Genomic DNA, 16,466 nt, shown 5'->3' with positions numbered 1-16,466 from the left:
GGATTAGACAAATAATCTCCTGAAGCATGAGCAAGCCGATGGTTTTTCTCAATGGGAAAAGATGATGGCTTGGCACCTAGAAGACCAGTCTCAGAAATAATGTCAAGAGAATACTTTCATTGACAAAGAAATATACCATCAGGACTTCGTGCCACCTCAATCCCGATGAAATATTTAAGAACCCCAATATCCTTTATATGAAAACGCGTGCTCAAATAGTTCTTAAACACTCTCAAAGCAGCGGAATTATTCCCAGAAATAATTAAATCATCAACATACACCAAAACATTGATTTGAGTAGCACCCTTAGTATAAGTAAAGAGAGAATAATCAGCATAGGATTGTAGAAAACCATACTCTTTTAAAGCAGTAACAAGTTTGGCAAACCAACACCTCGGTGCTTGTTTCAAGCCATATAATGACTTTTGAAGACGAAAAACCATATCAGGTTGAGAAGACCCAAAACTCGGAGGAAGCTTCTGTAACACCCTCACTTATTTTAGTTAAAAATCATATTTGAGGTGTTACGTTTTAAAACTATATCATAATTTATTTCTGCGGAAGTCTGGACATTTTTTTTTTTTTTTTAAAACTTGAAAACTTATTTCACATTATTTACATTAAACATAAAGTGTGTCTCAAACATATTATACATAAGTATTAAATAACCTAATTTATTTTCAAAACATAACTTCACACTTTATTACAAACATCTCACTGATAACTGAAATAACCCACAAAAAGGTCGATGTGTTCATATGTACAAATCAGGGTCAGGACCATGCTTCAGTTCTCCTCATATCATTCACATATTTCTTTCTCTACCTGCAACACAAGACAACTGTGAGCCTAAAGCTCAGTAAGCAAAGTAATGCATGCAATGCTAATGATTACCCAATATCAATGGACATATACAACTTCTTTTTAAATTTTGGGCCCCTTAATATTGTGCACACTGTTTGAATTGGTCAATGCCTGCAGGGCTTGTTACACATATAATACAAAATCCCATGGGTTCTCCTCCGGCTAGCCTTCACCACAGTAGGGCACATTAAAAACCTTATTCCATCGTTGCCCCGTCAGGCTCAAGAGTTAAGGCGGCCACACACTGTGGTGTCAATACATATAACAATAACTCATATGGAGGAGAAATAAAAACGGAAATATGGCAAACAATATAATTGGTTCACTAAACCTAGCCCAAATTATTGGGCAGCCACTATAAGCCTACTATAGGCCTCCGTTTACACTTATTAACACTTTCATTTGCCTTTTCAAAACAGTGGCACTGAACTTAAACTTCTTATTACAACTTTCTTTTATGTTGCACAAAACTTGCAAAGGCATCATATAATTAATCATCATAATATCATGCATGGTCTTATATCATATAATAATTTACCATATCACTATTATGCCATGCATACAAATTTATGATGAAGTGTCACTGTATGTTAATACCACTTACTCACAAAATATTCATATAATGCATACTTTCACATAACACATAATTCTTGTGTTGCAGTTGAGTACTTTACTTACCTTTTGTCCACAATATATTTCACCGTGTAACAAGTGATGTCTTAGGTATTGATGTGCTTATCCTGACAATAGCATGGATTTCTCATCATAATGATGGCAGTAATACATTGAACTCTCATTTAAAAATACCCATAAGACTTCATATCAAATTTCATACCCAAAACATGCCTAAAATGCCTTAAACCACCTAGATCAAGCATTAGATTTATCTTAGACATTTGGGGAAATTTTGACAGAGTTTCCCCTTAATTTTAGCTATCCTCAAATATCAAAATACACCAATAATCAACATCAATTAACCTGCCATAACCATATATCCCAAATACCAACATGATTCATCATAAAGTTATCATATACCGATTTTGATAAAATTCTTATCTCCTAGATCATCACCCAAATTAAATGAGTCTCCACATATATTCAAACATTTATAAACATATATACTCTCTTATAAACTCAATCAAATAACCAAAAATCATCTTGTACTCCAAGAACCCCAAAAACCTCATAAAACACAAAATTTCACTTACCGAGCAACTTTTCGGCGAAAACAATCTCTTCAAGCTTTTCTAAACCTCAAACCACTTGGAAACCCCAAGAAATATCTTAAAAAGGATAAAACACCATATATAAGTTCTCAGAAAAATTCAAAAACATAGTTTAACTTCCAAGTACAAGAACTTACCCTAAAAAGGCTAGAACTAAGCTTAATCTACTTCTTTGGCTTTGCTTTCACTTGGATCTCCTTAGAATTTCTTCAAACCAGCCAAGAAATGGTTTTTGGTTTTATTTTCTCTCTGTTTTTCAGAATAATGGTCGTGCAAAGTGATAAGGTTTGATGAAAATTCCTTATTTTCAATGATTTAGCCTTATTGTCAAAAGTTGACACCTTTCATCTCATCATTTCACCTTTTGACTTATGAAAACCTTATCACTTCAATAATTTCGACTTAATCATCTGCTAGGCCTATTATCCTTATGTGTAAAACACTCATACCAAACCTTAGGTCCATATGACTTCATACCCAATAGTTATGCTTACCCGATCAAGCGTAGCGCACTTATGCTAAGCTCGTTTTGACTTTGCATCAATACCACTGATTATGTATACCTCCCATCAAGAATTGATCTAATGGTTCTAAAACCATTTTTACATCATCAATGAGACCTTAATCATACCTCGATTACATTTGGTAAATCCATAAATACTCAATTTTACACCGAAATACTAGTAATCGACATTGTACTATTTTCCACTACTTAACCTATTTTGCCTTCTATATCTCACTTTCAACACTTAATTCCATGCCTTGTCCATATTTATCATACTTTCTTATATCTTGAGCACATCAAACACCCATAAAAGACAACTCAAATGCCACAAGGTTAATAATATTGAGCATACATATAGACATCACATACACAACTTTTATACTTATACATGAAAACACTTATAAGAATATGCATATGCTCAAATTATACATATTGTATGATATGTAATGCAATGCAATCATGTGATTATTGGCTATATATATCAAAATAATGTGGGTGCTACAGCTTCGTATAGACTTCCTTGTTGAGATCCCCGTGCAAAAAGGCAATATGCACGTCCATCTGATGTAGCTCCCAATTTTTAGATGCTGCAATGGCTAAGAAAGCACGAACCGTGACCATCTTTGCAACTGGCGCAAAAGTCTCGTTATAATCAATTCCGGCAATTTGATGATTGCCAAAAATAACCAAACGAGCTTTAAGGCATTCATTACTACCATCAGAGTTATACTTGATTTTATAGTCCAAGTACCATTATCTCTAAAGCATGAATTTATGTTTACATAGCATGATGCCATCCTACATCTGTCATAGCCTCTTTAAATGATTTCGGTTCACAACCTGCAGTAACAACGGCAAGAAATTGTCGATGGCTAACAGAAAATTTTACACAATTAATATAATGTGTTATAGGAAAGGTCGTACCTGAGGAAGCAGATGGCGCGGGTGAACTTGGAGAGAGAGTAGACAGACTTGTTGTGAGAACAGTGTTAGTAACATAGTCACAAAGTCGAATGCATGGAACTTTTTCATGGAATCCACATCCCATGTGAGGTTCATCAGTAGCATCCGAAGCAACCCCTTCTGCCCCCCCTGTAGATGGACAGTGGTGTGGAGATGTGGGTGTAATTGGACTTTGTTCAGCATTCGGGCTAGACTATGATTCATTGGCTGCGGGAGGAATAATAGGAGCAAGCTCTAAAGTGGTAGTTGTTGGGCTTTGGGTGGTGATATGTAGTGGGGAGGATTCGTTTGTAGGCTCAAGTTCATCAGACAATGATTCAGGATCCCCAAAATATTAAAGTCAAAATCATCATCACCAAAATTCTTGCTTCTAAAATTATATTTAGAACGAATAGTAGCAGGAGCATTTTTAGCAAATGGAAATTGATTTTCAAATAACTTAACATCTCTAGAAAAAAAAAAACTTTTATTTTCTAGATCAAAAAGTCTCCACCCTTTCTTACCAAAAGGATACCCAACAAAGACACATTTTCGTCTTTGACTTGCAAATTTATCATTCTTATCTCGTTGATTGTGGACATAACATAAAGATCCAAATACTCGCAATTCATCAAAAACATGCAAAGTATTAAATAAAATTTCATAAGGTGTTTTATTGTGAAGAACACTCGAAGGTGTTCGATTGATCAAATGAGAAGCTGCCAAGACACATTCACCCCAAAAATAAAGAGGAAGGTGACTTTGAAAATGCAAGGCCCTTTCCACTGTTAAAATATGACGGTGCTTACGTTCAACTCTGTCATTCTGTTGTGGAGTCCCCACACAAGAGGTTTGAAATTAAATCCCATTTGAAAGAAAATAATATGTCAAACAATTAAACTCCGTCCCATATCACTCCGAACAATCTTAACCTTTAGTCCAAATTGTCGATCAACCATAGCAAAAAATGACATAAACATTTTAAATGCCTCTAATTTATCAATCAACAAATAAACCCATACAGCTCGGGAAAAATCATCCACAATAGTAAAGAAATAACGAGCCCCACAAGAAGAAACTGTATTGTAAGATCCCCATAAATCACAATGAACCAATTCAAAAATTCGGGAGGCCTTATGATCACTAAGAGAAAAAGAATCACGAGATTGTTTGGCACGAGGGGACACATCACATGCCTTATTCAATTTATCACTAGAATTACGTAAGAAAGCTAATGACTTTACTACTTTCTCTGAAGGATGTCCAAGACGTTGATGCCAAAGTTCCAACAAAGATGAAGAACCATCCACTGAGATAGCTTGCATTGTAGACGGTTGCCGGAAGTAGTAAAGTCCATCTCTCTGTTCACCCGTTCCAATCAGCTTCCTCATATGACGGTCATGTATAACACACATATTAGAAGCAAATTGTACAAAACAATGCATGTCATCAATGAGTTGTGCAACCGAAATTAAGTTGCAGTGCAATTTAGGAACATAAAGCACATTTTTAAGATACAATCCGTCCAAGAGCCTCACACTTCCCTTTTTTAGTAGAAATTATTTTTTGGCCATCAGGGAGTCCAACGGGACATGCGGCAATATCATGAACATCAAACAAATATGTTTAATCCCCTGTCACATGATTAGAAGCACCGGTATCAATAATCCAAGAAATCTTAGAAAACTTACCATGTAAACGATCGGTAGAGGAATGAGTATTACCAAACATGGTAGCTATAGTCTGCCATTGTTCCGCAGTCAAAGTAGGAAGAGGGGTAGGAGTGTTTGACGTGCTAGCTATAGTGTTGGAAAAATTTCTCTGCCCATTGACCGAAGCTCCAACCATAGTATTGCAGCCGTCTACCGCCACCGCTCGCACAGTGACTCCTCTACCACGACCAGTCGCAAGTGAGTCTATACCACGACCACCACCTCCTTTGCCGCAAGAATGAGTGGCTCCTTGAGTGCGAGGTCTATCGCCCCACCATTCTATATACCCGAGAAGCTAAAAACAGGTAACAATGTCATGCCCAGATCGGTGATAGTGAGAACACAGTAGCCTAGATTTGTCAATCTTATCTGGTTTCGCACGGCCACACCCTTCTGGGCGAATAACAAAGCCCACCACTTCCGGTAGAGATTTTCGAGCATGAGTAATTCCACGAACACATTCTTCTTGAGTAATTTTTTGATAGGCACGATCAAGAGAAGGTAAAGGTTCTTGATATAACAAAGTAGCACGTAATTGGACATAATAATTAGAATTTAAACCCATCAAAAATTGATGAAAACGCTCATTACTTCATCATTTTTCATGTTCCTTACCCAAATTACATTCACATTTTCCACACTTACATGTAATAATAGGTTCATGATTAGCCAATTCATCCCACAAAACCTTTAGCTTGCCAAAATATGTAGAAACAGGCGTGACCTTGGATTGCTCACACTTAGCTAAATCAGTTTTTAACTGTTGAATTCGGGGTCCATTAACAACAAAGAAGCGAGCCTGCAATTCATCCCACAAAAGTTTAGCGTGATTATAAAAATAAATAGTAGACTTAACCTCTTGATCAATAGTGTTCATTAGCCAGGAACACAAGCATCGAGTGAATGGTAAGCCAATCCTCCGTTGTGAAAGGTGCTTTGGATTCCATAATCGTGCCATCGACGAAGCCGTATTTTCGGCGAGATAGTAGAGCAAGACGCACAGACCTTGCCCATTCATCATAATTGTTGTGTCGAAGACGAACCAGAGTGATGAGATCTCCAGGTCTGTCTTGTGAGCCAAGAAAAAAAAGGAGACATATGGTGGAGGTGGAGTCTTAGTCGTATCGTGACCCTCAGCCATTGTCGGACGTGTATCCTAGCCGCGTGGCTCTGGTACCATGAAGAAATCGTGAATAGCTTGCTTTTCATTGATATGTTTTTGTTATATATATATACACACACACACAAAAAAGAATAGAAAATAGGAAACTATAAATTAGGAGACTAATGCTGTAATAGAAAATAGGAAACTAATGCCGAAATTCTAATCTAATTCCTAAACTCACGCTTAACTATATATACATTCGGTACAATAAAAGAATATCTCATATCTCAATAATCTTACATCCTTATAGTTTAATTAATACCAAAATAATACCTTTTATTTTAAAAATCAATATAAAAATATACTTCACTACAAAAATAAGGTTATCTAGCGTCGATATGAAAAATGTTGTTTCTAGAACCCTTTTGGGAAAAACGGGAATCCTTCATGCCCTCGAGAAATTTTTAGTCACTCTAGTGACGACTTGGGTTTCTAGTCACGATAATTTGTAGTTGCGAAAAACCCACAAGATAATACTCCTGAAACTCTTCTTCCTCGTTAATTCCTCCACTTCACTTTCTTTCTTTCATCTCTCTTTGCCTCTACCTGTGTCGTTGAAAGAATAAAGGACATATAGTGACTACTTATGCCATCGTTGGAACTTCTAGCGAGATATATAGTGTTTCGTTGCTAAAAAAATGTCCTCTAGCGACTGATTTCCAGCAAGTCGTTGCTGGAAGTCCTAGCGATGCAATATAGCATTTCATTGCTTGAAAAAAAAACCTTTAGCCGCTGAGTTCCAACAAGTCATCGCTAGAAGTTTTAGCGACGAATTTATGAGTTCTATCCTATAGTGCCTTGAACGCTATTTAATCAAATTATTTGTAATATTACCATACTATTTTTTTTTTACTTGCATAATATATATATATACATAGTTTTAATTACATAAATATTTGATAGGATATTTTGATAAATTTTTTAGGCAAATCTCTTTTTTAATTACATAATATATTATTATGTATCAAATGACATCAAAACTAAGTAGATTAAAAATCTTTAAAAAAATTTTTTTACAAAAAGGGTCTAATATTTTTTAGAATTTTCTTTTTATTAAAAAAACACTGCTATTCATTGATTATATAAAAGGAAATTTATGTAATACACATAATAATTTCGCTAAAATATTATATTTTTACGAAATAAGTTTTTTTTTTTTTCAATTCTACGTTTTTAAGAAATTTTTTACAGTTTTGTTTGTTTTTCTTCTTTTATGTTGTTTTGTAGTTGTTTCGATTTATATAGAGTTGTTTTTATGTTTTTTTAATTATTTAAGTTTATAAATAGTATTTATGTTGATGTTTAATTGGTGTTAAGTTGTTTTCAGATATATTTTGAATTTTTTTTAAATGTGTTAGTATGCAGTGGGTTGATTTCTAGTTGTTGTCTAATTGTTATTTTTTATGTGTTTTTTAACGTGTTGGTATGCAGTGAGTTAATGTATAATTATTATCCAATTATTTTTAATTGTTATTTTGACATTATATATAATTTTGTCAATAAAAAACTTTGAAAATGGTATTTTTTTTTAAGAAAAACGTAGAAAAACAACAAAAGTATTTATGAAAAAAAATCCCCTTATATATACTGTGTAAATAATTTCTTTAAAAAATAAAATCTCTGATATTCGTTTTTTTTAGGGTGCTATTCGTTGATTGCATATACTCTGGCTAAATCTAATAGTGTTTTGCCAAAGTTGACAAATTCCGTTTAAAAGGGAAAGAAAACTCTGAATTTATTTATTACGTTACGTGTATAAGTCGGTTAAGGATTAGCACGTAGTACTCTGGAAAAATAAGTTATCATCAAATCATTAAATATAATATAGTGACTAAATTGAGGGCTAAAATATTTAATATTTTTAAAATATTGTATTTTTATATCTAATTTTTTTTATTATATTTTTATATTAACTTTTTTGGTGGTAAATATAATTTTTTTTGTTGCACCTTTATATCAATTTTATTTTGGTGGTAAATATATTCAATATTATAAAAATATATTTTTATACCTAAATTTTTTTTTGTAAATATATTTAATATTTTTAAAATGTTTCACTTTTATACTTCTTTTTTTTATTATTTTGATAAAAAATAAAAAAAGTTAAGGAAAAATATAGGTTTTTAATTATTTTTTAAATTTTAAATTGAGGCTAAAATATTTAATGTTTTTAAAATGTTGTATTTTTATATCAAATTTTTTTTGTTACATTTTTATATTAATTTTTTTCGGTGGTAAATATAATTTTTTTTTTGTTGCACTTTTATATCAATCTTTTTTTTTCGGTGGTAAATATATTCAATATCATAAAAATGCATTTTTATACCCAATTTTTATTTTGTAAATATATTTAATATTTTTAAAATGTCACTTTTTTATTTATATTTTTTAATTATTTTTAAAATTTTAAATTATTTTCTCTATTTTATTATCCCTCAAAATAACTATTTTAAATTAAAAAATCATAAAAGTTTTATTAAAATTAATAAAAAATGAAATATTATCTTGACCCATGTATTTTTCCTGAATACGTGATTGGCCACTGTGCTTTGTTAAATGACAATTCAGACTTTGTGTTTTACAAAATAGTTTAAAATAGTGTCTGTTTTGTAAAACACAGGATCTGAATTGTCATTTAACAAAACACAGTGGTCGATCGCGTATTCGGAAAAAATACAGGGGCCAAAATTATAAAATAATTAAAAAAAAATATTTTCATCAATTTAAAATATAAAATTGTAATATTTTAAAAATATTGAATATATTTATAACTAAAAAAATTTCGATATAAAAGTGAAATATTTTAAATTTACTGCCCAAAAAAATTAGATATAAAAATGAAATATTTTAAAAATATTAAATATTTTAGCAGGTAATATATATAATCTTTGATTAAAAAATATTTATACACATTAGTCAAACTTATATACGCTCGCTCTACACCTATTTGATATATATATATAATTATATATAATTATTCTAATGAATTAATTAGGCTCGAAGATTTATACAAATAGAAGAAAATATAATAATTATCATACTAATAATTGTACCTTATTCTAATAAAGAAACTTCGACAGACGTTAATGTGTGTAGATTATATATATATATATATCCTGTACTTACATATATATATATAATTCTCTTTTACTTTGTTGATCTGTTTCTCTCTAGATCCATAAAGAAAAACCATGTCTCAATATTCAGGATCGAGGTCCTCACCACTTCCACTGCTGTTTCGAAGGCATTCGAGTGGAGAAATCAAGAATTTGGCCTCAGTGTCAAGCAGTCTCTTACCTGCTTTTGGAACTATTGTGGATGAAAATCACCTACAGCTCAAGAAATATGTTATTGCTCCCTATGATAGAAGATATAGGTATACATATTTATATATATATATATATTTCTAATTGTTCATATATAAATTTCACTATTTAAACTACTGAACATCTTAATTTTTGATGATATTTTCATCAATTAGGCTAACTTTAGGATTTATATCTATATATGTATATATATATATATTTATTGGGCAGGTGGTGGCAGACGTTCTTGGTGGTATTGGTAATATACTCAGCATGGGCGTCGCCGTTTGAGTTGGCTTTTAAGAAAGTGGCAACGGGGTCTCTCATGGCCGTTGACTTAACTGTAGATGCATTCTTCGCTATTGATATTATTCTAACTTTCTTTGTCTCTTACTTGGACAAAACTACCTATCTTTTAGTTGTTGATCACAAGAAAATTGCTGCCAGGTATGTATGTATGTTTATATAAATATTTATATATATATATATAAGAATTATTATTATTATATGTTCAAAGACTTGAAAAATTTATGAATTTGTTTGACAATTAATTCAGGTATGTAACCAAACTATGGTTCCCTATGGATGTGGCCTCAACTCTACCGTTTCAGCTCATAGACAGAGGCTTTACCGGCAAAGTGCACACTGGTGAGGCATTTGGTTTTCTCAATTTGCTTAGGTTGTGGCGACTCAGGCGTGTTAGTCAACTCTTTACAAGGTGGTCGGTCAGCTTTTGATTTTAATTTGTTTTATATCAACGATTTTACTGCTAGTAGTCATTAGTTTATATTAACCCAAACAAATGTTATTTCTTACCCAGACTAGAGAAAGACACACGCTTTAGCTACTTCTTGACAAGATGCTGCAAGCTAGTCTGCGTAAGTTTCCATTGTTTTTACAAAACTACTTTCTTGCTACAATCCACAATAATGTATATATATTGTTCTCCTGATTATACAAGTATGAAATGAATACGAGTATATATATACTTATAATGTTATTTGAAAACAGGTGACACTATTCGCGGTGCACTCGGCAGGGTGCTTCTACTTCTGGCTGGCGACTCACCACAAGAACCCGGCGAACACATGGATAGGAAGCCAGGTAGAGGATTTTGAACACAGGACCATCTGGTTAGGCTACACCTACTCCATCTATTGGTCAATTGTCACACTCACCACTGTGGGGTACGGTGACCTGCACGCCGTCAATACTGGGGAGAAGGCTTTCAATATGGTCTATATGCTCTTTAATATTGGCCTCACTGCTTATCTCATTGGTAACATGACCAATTTGATTGTCCACAGTGCTATCAGAACCTTTGCCATGGTAACTAACTCATCTTTAACTTCTTCTAACAAATTCGTAACTAGATACACTAAAGACCACCTCGCTACTGGTTTTTTTCTTTTTTTTTTTTTTGGGTGTCACATAACTTACACTGATAAAATACATATGGCATGGCTCTGGTACAGCTTACCAGATCAAATGTTTGATACTGAACTTTATTGGTTGAAAGTGAAGAAAAGACAAGTTGTCGACTTATGGATATTGTTTGGCATAAATATTTGCACCTTGGCATCTGGATCAAACAAGGGGATTTGGTAGTTTTGGTTCTACTCAATTAAAAAAGGGTAACATAGAGGCACCCATGTAACATGTCAAAACTATAAATGTACAGCAGGAATATTTATAACGTGAAACTTTGATTTAGTATTTTTTTTTATTTTTTTTATATAGTTTTTCTTTGCTCTAAGAGTGAAAACAGACTAGTTTTAAAGAATAAACTATGCATGTGATGGTTTTGGTGTAGAGGGATGCTATCAACGAGATATTGAGGTATGCCAGCAAAAACAGACTTCCAGAGGGATTGAAAGAGCAAATGCTGGCACACTTGCAACTCAAGTTCAAGACAGTAGAGTTACAGCAAGAAGAAGTGCTTGAAGATCTGCCCAAGGCAATAAGATCCAGCATTGCCCAGCATCTATTCCACCGCACACTTGAAAAGACCTACATGTTTAAGGGAGTCTCTCAAGACCTCCTTGTTCAAATGGTATGGCATACGATTTTTGAGAAAATTTCTGGTAGTTGTCCTAACAAAAATTGTAATCCGTAAGCAATTATTAAGCATGCTAGTCATGATTAGACTGGCTAGAAGAAATTCTAGCATCAGCCATGTAGACGACTTGGTATCTGAGCTCAAAAGTACATGATGTTTTCCACAATTTCTTTGATCCTATGAGATTTTGCTACATCACCACATTAATGCATTTGTTCTTGACAGGTTTCAGAGATGAAAGCAGAATATTTTCCACCTAAGGTTGATATCATTTTGCAAAACGAGATTCCAACAGATTTCTACATTTTGGTGTCAGGATTAGTGGTATAAAAATCTCTCTTCTGATATTTAATATAATCATCCATGAACAGACACACATAAATATATTATGCAGATAAATGTAGTAAAATAATGCATACTGCTATTTTAAACGTGCAGGAGGTGCTAGTTTACAAAAATGGTACAGAGCAGGTAACTGTCACTAATTCTCAATATCCATTGAGTTGAATTTTTCCTTAGTTCAATAGTTTAATTACGAGATTCTGAAATGAAATAAACCAAACAGGTAATAAATTCACTATTAGGTTAATAATAGCACATGAAAAGAATAAACATATTAGGGGGAAGGATGCTGCAAGCATAGTTTTGTTTCGCCTGTATCTTAAAGCACTGGATTTCCATTCAATAGATCTATGACACCAATATAAGAATGTAGGGTGCAACATAAATTTGACTAAGGGAAGAAAAAACTTGCTGACATATCCAATTTTCACGATTACTTAAAACTATCGTATTGATCATCTTTGAAGTGTGTAGTGTACTATTAAAATTGTAAGTGTTAACATCTAAGATTGCTAGTAGTTTTTACAGAGTCCAAAGGATGAGGCAACAGACCACAGTAAAAACCTTTGAAATGTCATCTACACTTTGTCCACAGAATAAAGGGATCCTTTTCTACGTTCTTCCAGCAAGAACCTGCAGAGATAAAGTGCTTAGACTAGTCAAAATTTTTTTTCTTCATAAATATGTTTTACTGGCATGACTACTACAGAGATATAAACAGAAAAAGGAAACAACAGAAATTAATTGTATTGAGTTATACATGCACAAACCAGTCATTAAACTAAACTCTTTACTAGTGATGACTGAAGAAACTGTTGATTGGGAAATTGGAAGTTAAGAGAACTATAGTACTTAGTTAAGCTAGCGAAACAAATTGAGGGCGGAAAATAGATGCGTTGAAATGTTTGTGACAAAATAAAAATAAGTTTGTATCATATCATCATGACTGATGTTGTGTTTTTGCCAGCTTTTGTCAAAACTAGGATCTTCGGATATGGCTGGAGAAATTGCGGTACTTCTAAACATCCCACAACCTTTTACATTAAGAACAAAGAGGCTTTCTCAGGTCATCCGAATGAGTCATCATCATTTCAAGCAAATACTGCAGCCAAATAGTCAAGACGGAAAGATTTTACTCTCCAACTTTATTGAGGTTTTTATTTTATTATTTGTTGTTTTCTCTACCTCACCAGCTACAAAATATTTGAAAGAAAATTTAGTAAAATTGTTCTCAAAAAAAATTCATATAAGATTGAAGTACCCCGAGACAAATGAACAGAGATTTTTAAACATAATCTTCTATTACTAGTTTGACTCTGATACTTTCATTCTCAGTACTTGAAGGGCTTAAAAACAGAGATGCTAGAAGAAATACCTTATCTCACAGAATTATTGAGTGACTTAGTTACAGAGGTACAATATATATCCTTGCCAAATACCATCGAAGATCTTTATTTCTTTTTATATAGCTATGTATCATAGAAATATTTAAATCTTTTAAACAAAATTTACTGGATAGTAATGCTTTGCAAAATCGTGCATCATGTTTAACAACAGAAAGATAGTTAAAGGTATATGATTTGTAGATGGTACTTGTACAATACATGTAGCAAACATTATTAAGTAATAAAAAAATATATTGTATTTCATTCTAGTGGGTAATTAAAGTTTAATAGTTTTTCCAAATTCCTCCAGGAATAATGTCAACTGTGACATATTAGGGAATAAGAAATAAGCTAAAAGGGAAAAAATAAATAATCTAGAAGGAAAATGGATAGTAAATAGTAGTAATAATATTGGCTTCATAGCTAAAAGTAAATCTAGGAGGATATCTTTCGTTTTACACAAATAAGACGACCACGTATGTTACAAACCAAACTGCTTAAATACCGTGGATACCTCATCTTCTTATCATGTTATGTGTATATTTTGTTTTGATAAATGTCCTATCGTTCTTGTGTAAAGAAACTAGATATTTTCTTGTGTATTTGGATGATTGACGATCAAGTTTTATTAGCAGCCCATAGGCTCGAATGGGGATCCACAAAATCAAGTATCTCTAGATGGAAATACACAGGTAGAAGGTAAAGTATAGAACATTTTAGTTACAGCAATGTGAATTACAGCTGTAAACTACCTAAACTCTGATGTTAGTATAATTCCTTGTTACAAGTGGCGTAACCATCTCAAACCACATACGAGTCACATATCTGGTGTGGACTCAAGTAGTTAATGCCACTATTAAAAGCAAATATTCTGATTCCATCAAATTTCTGAGATGACTAGATGTTCCATGATCCTGATAATTCTATTCTATGCTATCATTTGCAGAAATACCTGATAATTCTAATCTATGGTCGAGCACATTTCCTGTCAGAGTGATTATCCATGGACATAGTCCTAACGAAAATACAACAGAAGGTAAGACTACCGGGAAAGTTGTATATCTGCCTGACACGATTGAAGACCTTTACAGCTTGGCAGGTAAACCATAACTGAGATGCAAATCTCCAATTAAGAATACAAGACACTTTTACTTAACCTCACTTTAACAATATCACTCATCAGTGCATAAAGTCACAGATTTTCTTTAATGAGCATAAATTGATAGATTTGATAAGTTATAAAGAGGACAAACTGGCTAATAAAATAACATATTGGATAATGGATTTTGTGCATGCAGAGAACAAGTTAGGAAAACAAGCAAGCATAATCGTCATGGCTGATGGCTCGCAGGTGGAAGAATTGAATGCTTTAAGAGAGAATGACCATCTTTATATCTTTTGATGAAGATTAATACAAGTGTTAAACAATTGCACTGTAAAAGGCCTTGCAAAAATTTACAAGTATCAAATTTTCTCTTTGTAGTAGTTTCTTAAGTTAATAGACAATGTAAAATATAACGATAAATGGCAAGAATATATAGGGCTTACCGCATCTATTCTCCGTTGTTGAGCATGTCTAACACAGCGAAAGCAGCTTTCTGAAAACGTACCCTTTCTTCCTCTAAGACTCTCTTCCTATCAATAGCAGACTCTTTGCACTTCTCTATATACTCCATTATCCCAGAAGAGTTTTCATCAATTTCACTACAGATTCAGTTGAGAGTGGAAGCCAGTAACATAAGATATACTTTCTTTTCATAATTTGCACTTTTACGAACAATTAGCAGTCAACCAAATTCTGGAAAAAAGCTACGGACTATATGCTTGCGAAAACAGGAGATGAAAGTGATCCCATTGATATTATTAAAAAAAACACACATACAAACTACAGACATTTATACAAACATGGAAGACATTCGTACTTGATCATCTTAAGCATGTTCTCCATGGCACCTTGGACTTGCTGTGACATATCTGCGTTTAATATATTTCAGATCAAACAACTTCACAATTGAATTCGTGGTTAATTGAAGCCTGAAAGGATATATTTAGATAACCCGAGATTTACAAAAATCGTCAAAATGTTCAGGAATTTTAACCTAATGAGTTAAATTACAAAGTTTAAGAACCGAGCTTCGCAAGAAAATGAAGTTTGATATTGCAGAGAGAAAAATAATAAACAACGCGTCATAAGGATGGACAAGAAACGGAGATAGTTATACGTGACTGTATGTGAGAGAGAGAGAGAGAGAGAGAGAGAGAGAGCGCGAGAGCGAGAGAGAGCTTACTGTAGACGAGAGATGAGAGCTGAGATTCAGCTTCTGGAGGATTGATGATTTGTTGAGTATCGGACTGAGAATGAGACGGGGAAGCCGCCATTGATAAAAGCAGAGATTTCAGTGAGTGAGAAAGAGAGCGGGGCTTAATTTGGATTCTATAGATGAAATTGTTTTTAGGGGATCAAGAAAGGCAGTTCGACGGAGAAGAAAATATGGTAAAAATTTGATGGTAAAATTTGTGGGCATATATCGCTACTATATTAAAATATAATATTAAAAAAAATCCTTCATCAAAAAATAATAAAATTACATAAGAGAATTTCACCGGAAAAAAAACCTTCCAACAGAGTAAAATAACTAAACAAGTCCTACTATGAAGGAAAAAAAAATCAAATTCATCCTTAAAAAAAAAACCCATCTAATAGAATTTTCTACAACATTTTAATCTTGCTTTACTTGGAAAACAAGGTTGGAGGCTTTTGACAAGGCAAGATACTCTAGTGAGGAAGATATTTAAAGCTTGGTATTATCCTAGAGGGTCTTTTTTTAATGCACGGTTGGGAGATAATGTGTGGAGAAGTATTTGGGAAGCTTAAAGTATGGTCAGAGGAGGGGTGTGATGGAGAGTGGGTCCGGGGAATGGGGTAAATTTTTTGCAAGAATCTTGGTTGCCTGATGAAGA

The 16,466-nt window shown here is 33.1% G+C and overlaps 2 protein-coding genes and 1 long non-coding RNA gene across 7 annotated transcripts; 1 reads left to right on the top strand and 2 right to left on the bottom strand.

The window, feature by feature from the left end:
- Positions 1-601: 601 nt before the first annotated feature.
- On the bottom strand, positions 602-2,155 carry LOC133804906 (uncharacterized). The gene is made up of 3 exons (XR_009878699.1): positions 2,073-2,155; positions 1,543-1,604; positions 602-825 (listed from the first exon to the last, which is right to left on the bottom strand). It is a non-coding gene; the product is annotated as an uncharacterized LOC133804906 (long non-coding RNA).
- A 7,329-nt stretch (positions 2,156-9,484) lies between these two features.
- On the top strand, positions 9,485-15,057 carry LOC133807189 (potassium channel KAT3-like). Of its 5 annotated transcripts, none has more exons than XM_062245367.1 (13): positions 9,485-9,790; positions 9,951-10,166; positions 10,276-10,437; positions 10,540-10,597; positions 10,731-11,048; positions 11,533-11,772; positions 12,004-12,102; positions 12,217-12,249; positions 13,088-13,273; positions 13,456-13,533; positions 14,138-14,204; positions 14,452-14,541; positions 14,804-15,057. In XM_062245367.1, exons 1-13 carry the CDS (start codon positions 9,606-9,608, stop codon positions 14,905-14,907), a joined length of 1,836 nt encoding a protein of 611 aa, XP_062101351.1. In that variant the 5' UTR covers positions 9,485-9,605; the 3' UTR covers positions 14,908-15,057. The 5 variants fall into 5 exon arrangements, 4 of the variants coding, with proteins under 4 accessions (XP_062101351.1, XP_062101352.1, XP_062101348.1 ...); XM_062245364.1 differs by having other exon boundaries at positions 9,488-9,790; positions 14,452-14,604; XM_062245365.1 differs by having other exon boundaries at positions 9,490-9,790; positions 14,141-14,204; positions 14,452-14,604.
- LOC133807190 (uncharacterized) lies at positions 12,422-16,262 on the bottom strand. Its single transcript, XM_062245369.1, has 4 exons — positions 15,794-16,262; positions 15,428-15,479; positions 15,054-15,209; positions 12,422-12,753 (listed from the first exon to the last, which is right to left on the bottom strand). The coding sequence occupies exons 1-3, from the start codon at positions 15,882-15,884 to the stop codon at positions 15,059-15,061; spliced, it is 294 nt and encodes a 97-aa protein (XP_062101353.1). The 5' UTR covers positions 15,885-16,262; the 3' UTR covers positions 12,422-12,753; positions 15,054-15,058.
- Positions 16,263-16,466: the final 204 nt, after the last annotated feature.

This window comes from Humulus lupulus, chromosome X, assembly GCF_963169125.1.
Source record: "Humulus lupulus chromosome X, drHumLupu1.1, whole genome shotgun sequence".
Classification (NCBI taxonomy): Eukaryota; Viridiplantae; Streptophyta; class Magnoliopsida; order Rosales; family Cannabaceae; genus Humulus; species Humulus lupulus.
This window is presented reverse-complemented; position numbering and strand designations above follow the sequence as displayed.

Coding starts and splice junctions, on each gene's coding strand:
- LOC133807190 (XM_062245369.1), bottom strand. CDS start 15,884: ATGGCGGCTTCCCCGTCTCATTCTCAGTCCGATACTCAACAAATCATC. Junction 15,480..15,793: donor GCTCTCATCTCTCGTCTACA/GTAAGCTCTCTC, acceptor TATTAAACGCAG/ATATGTCACAGCAAGTCCAA. Junction 15,210..15,427: donor AACATGCTTAAGATGATCAA/GTACGAATGTCT, acceptor CTGAATCTGTAG/TGAAATTGATGAAAACTCTT.
- LOC133807189 (XM_062245364.1), top strand. CDS start 9,606: ATGTCTCAATATTCAGGATCGAGGTCCTCACCACTTCCACTGCTGTTT. Junction 10,598..10,730: donor GATGCTGCAAGCTAGTCTGC/GTAAGTTTCCAT, acceptor ATTTGAAAACAG/GTGACACTATTCGCGGTGCA. Junction 13,534..14,137: donor TGAGTGACTTAGTTACAGAG/GTACAATATATA, acceptor AAGTTTTATTAG/CAGCCCATAGGCTCGAATGG.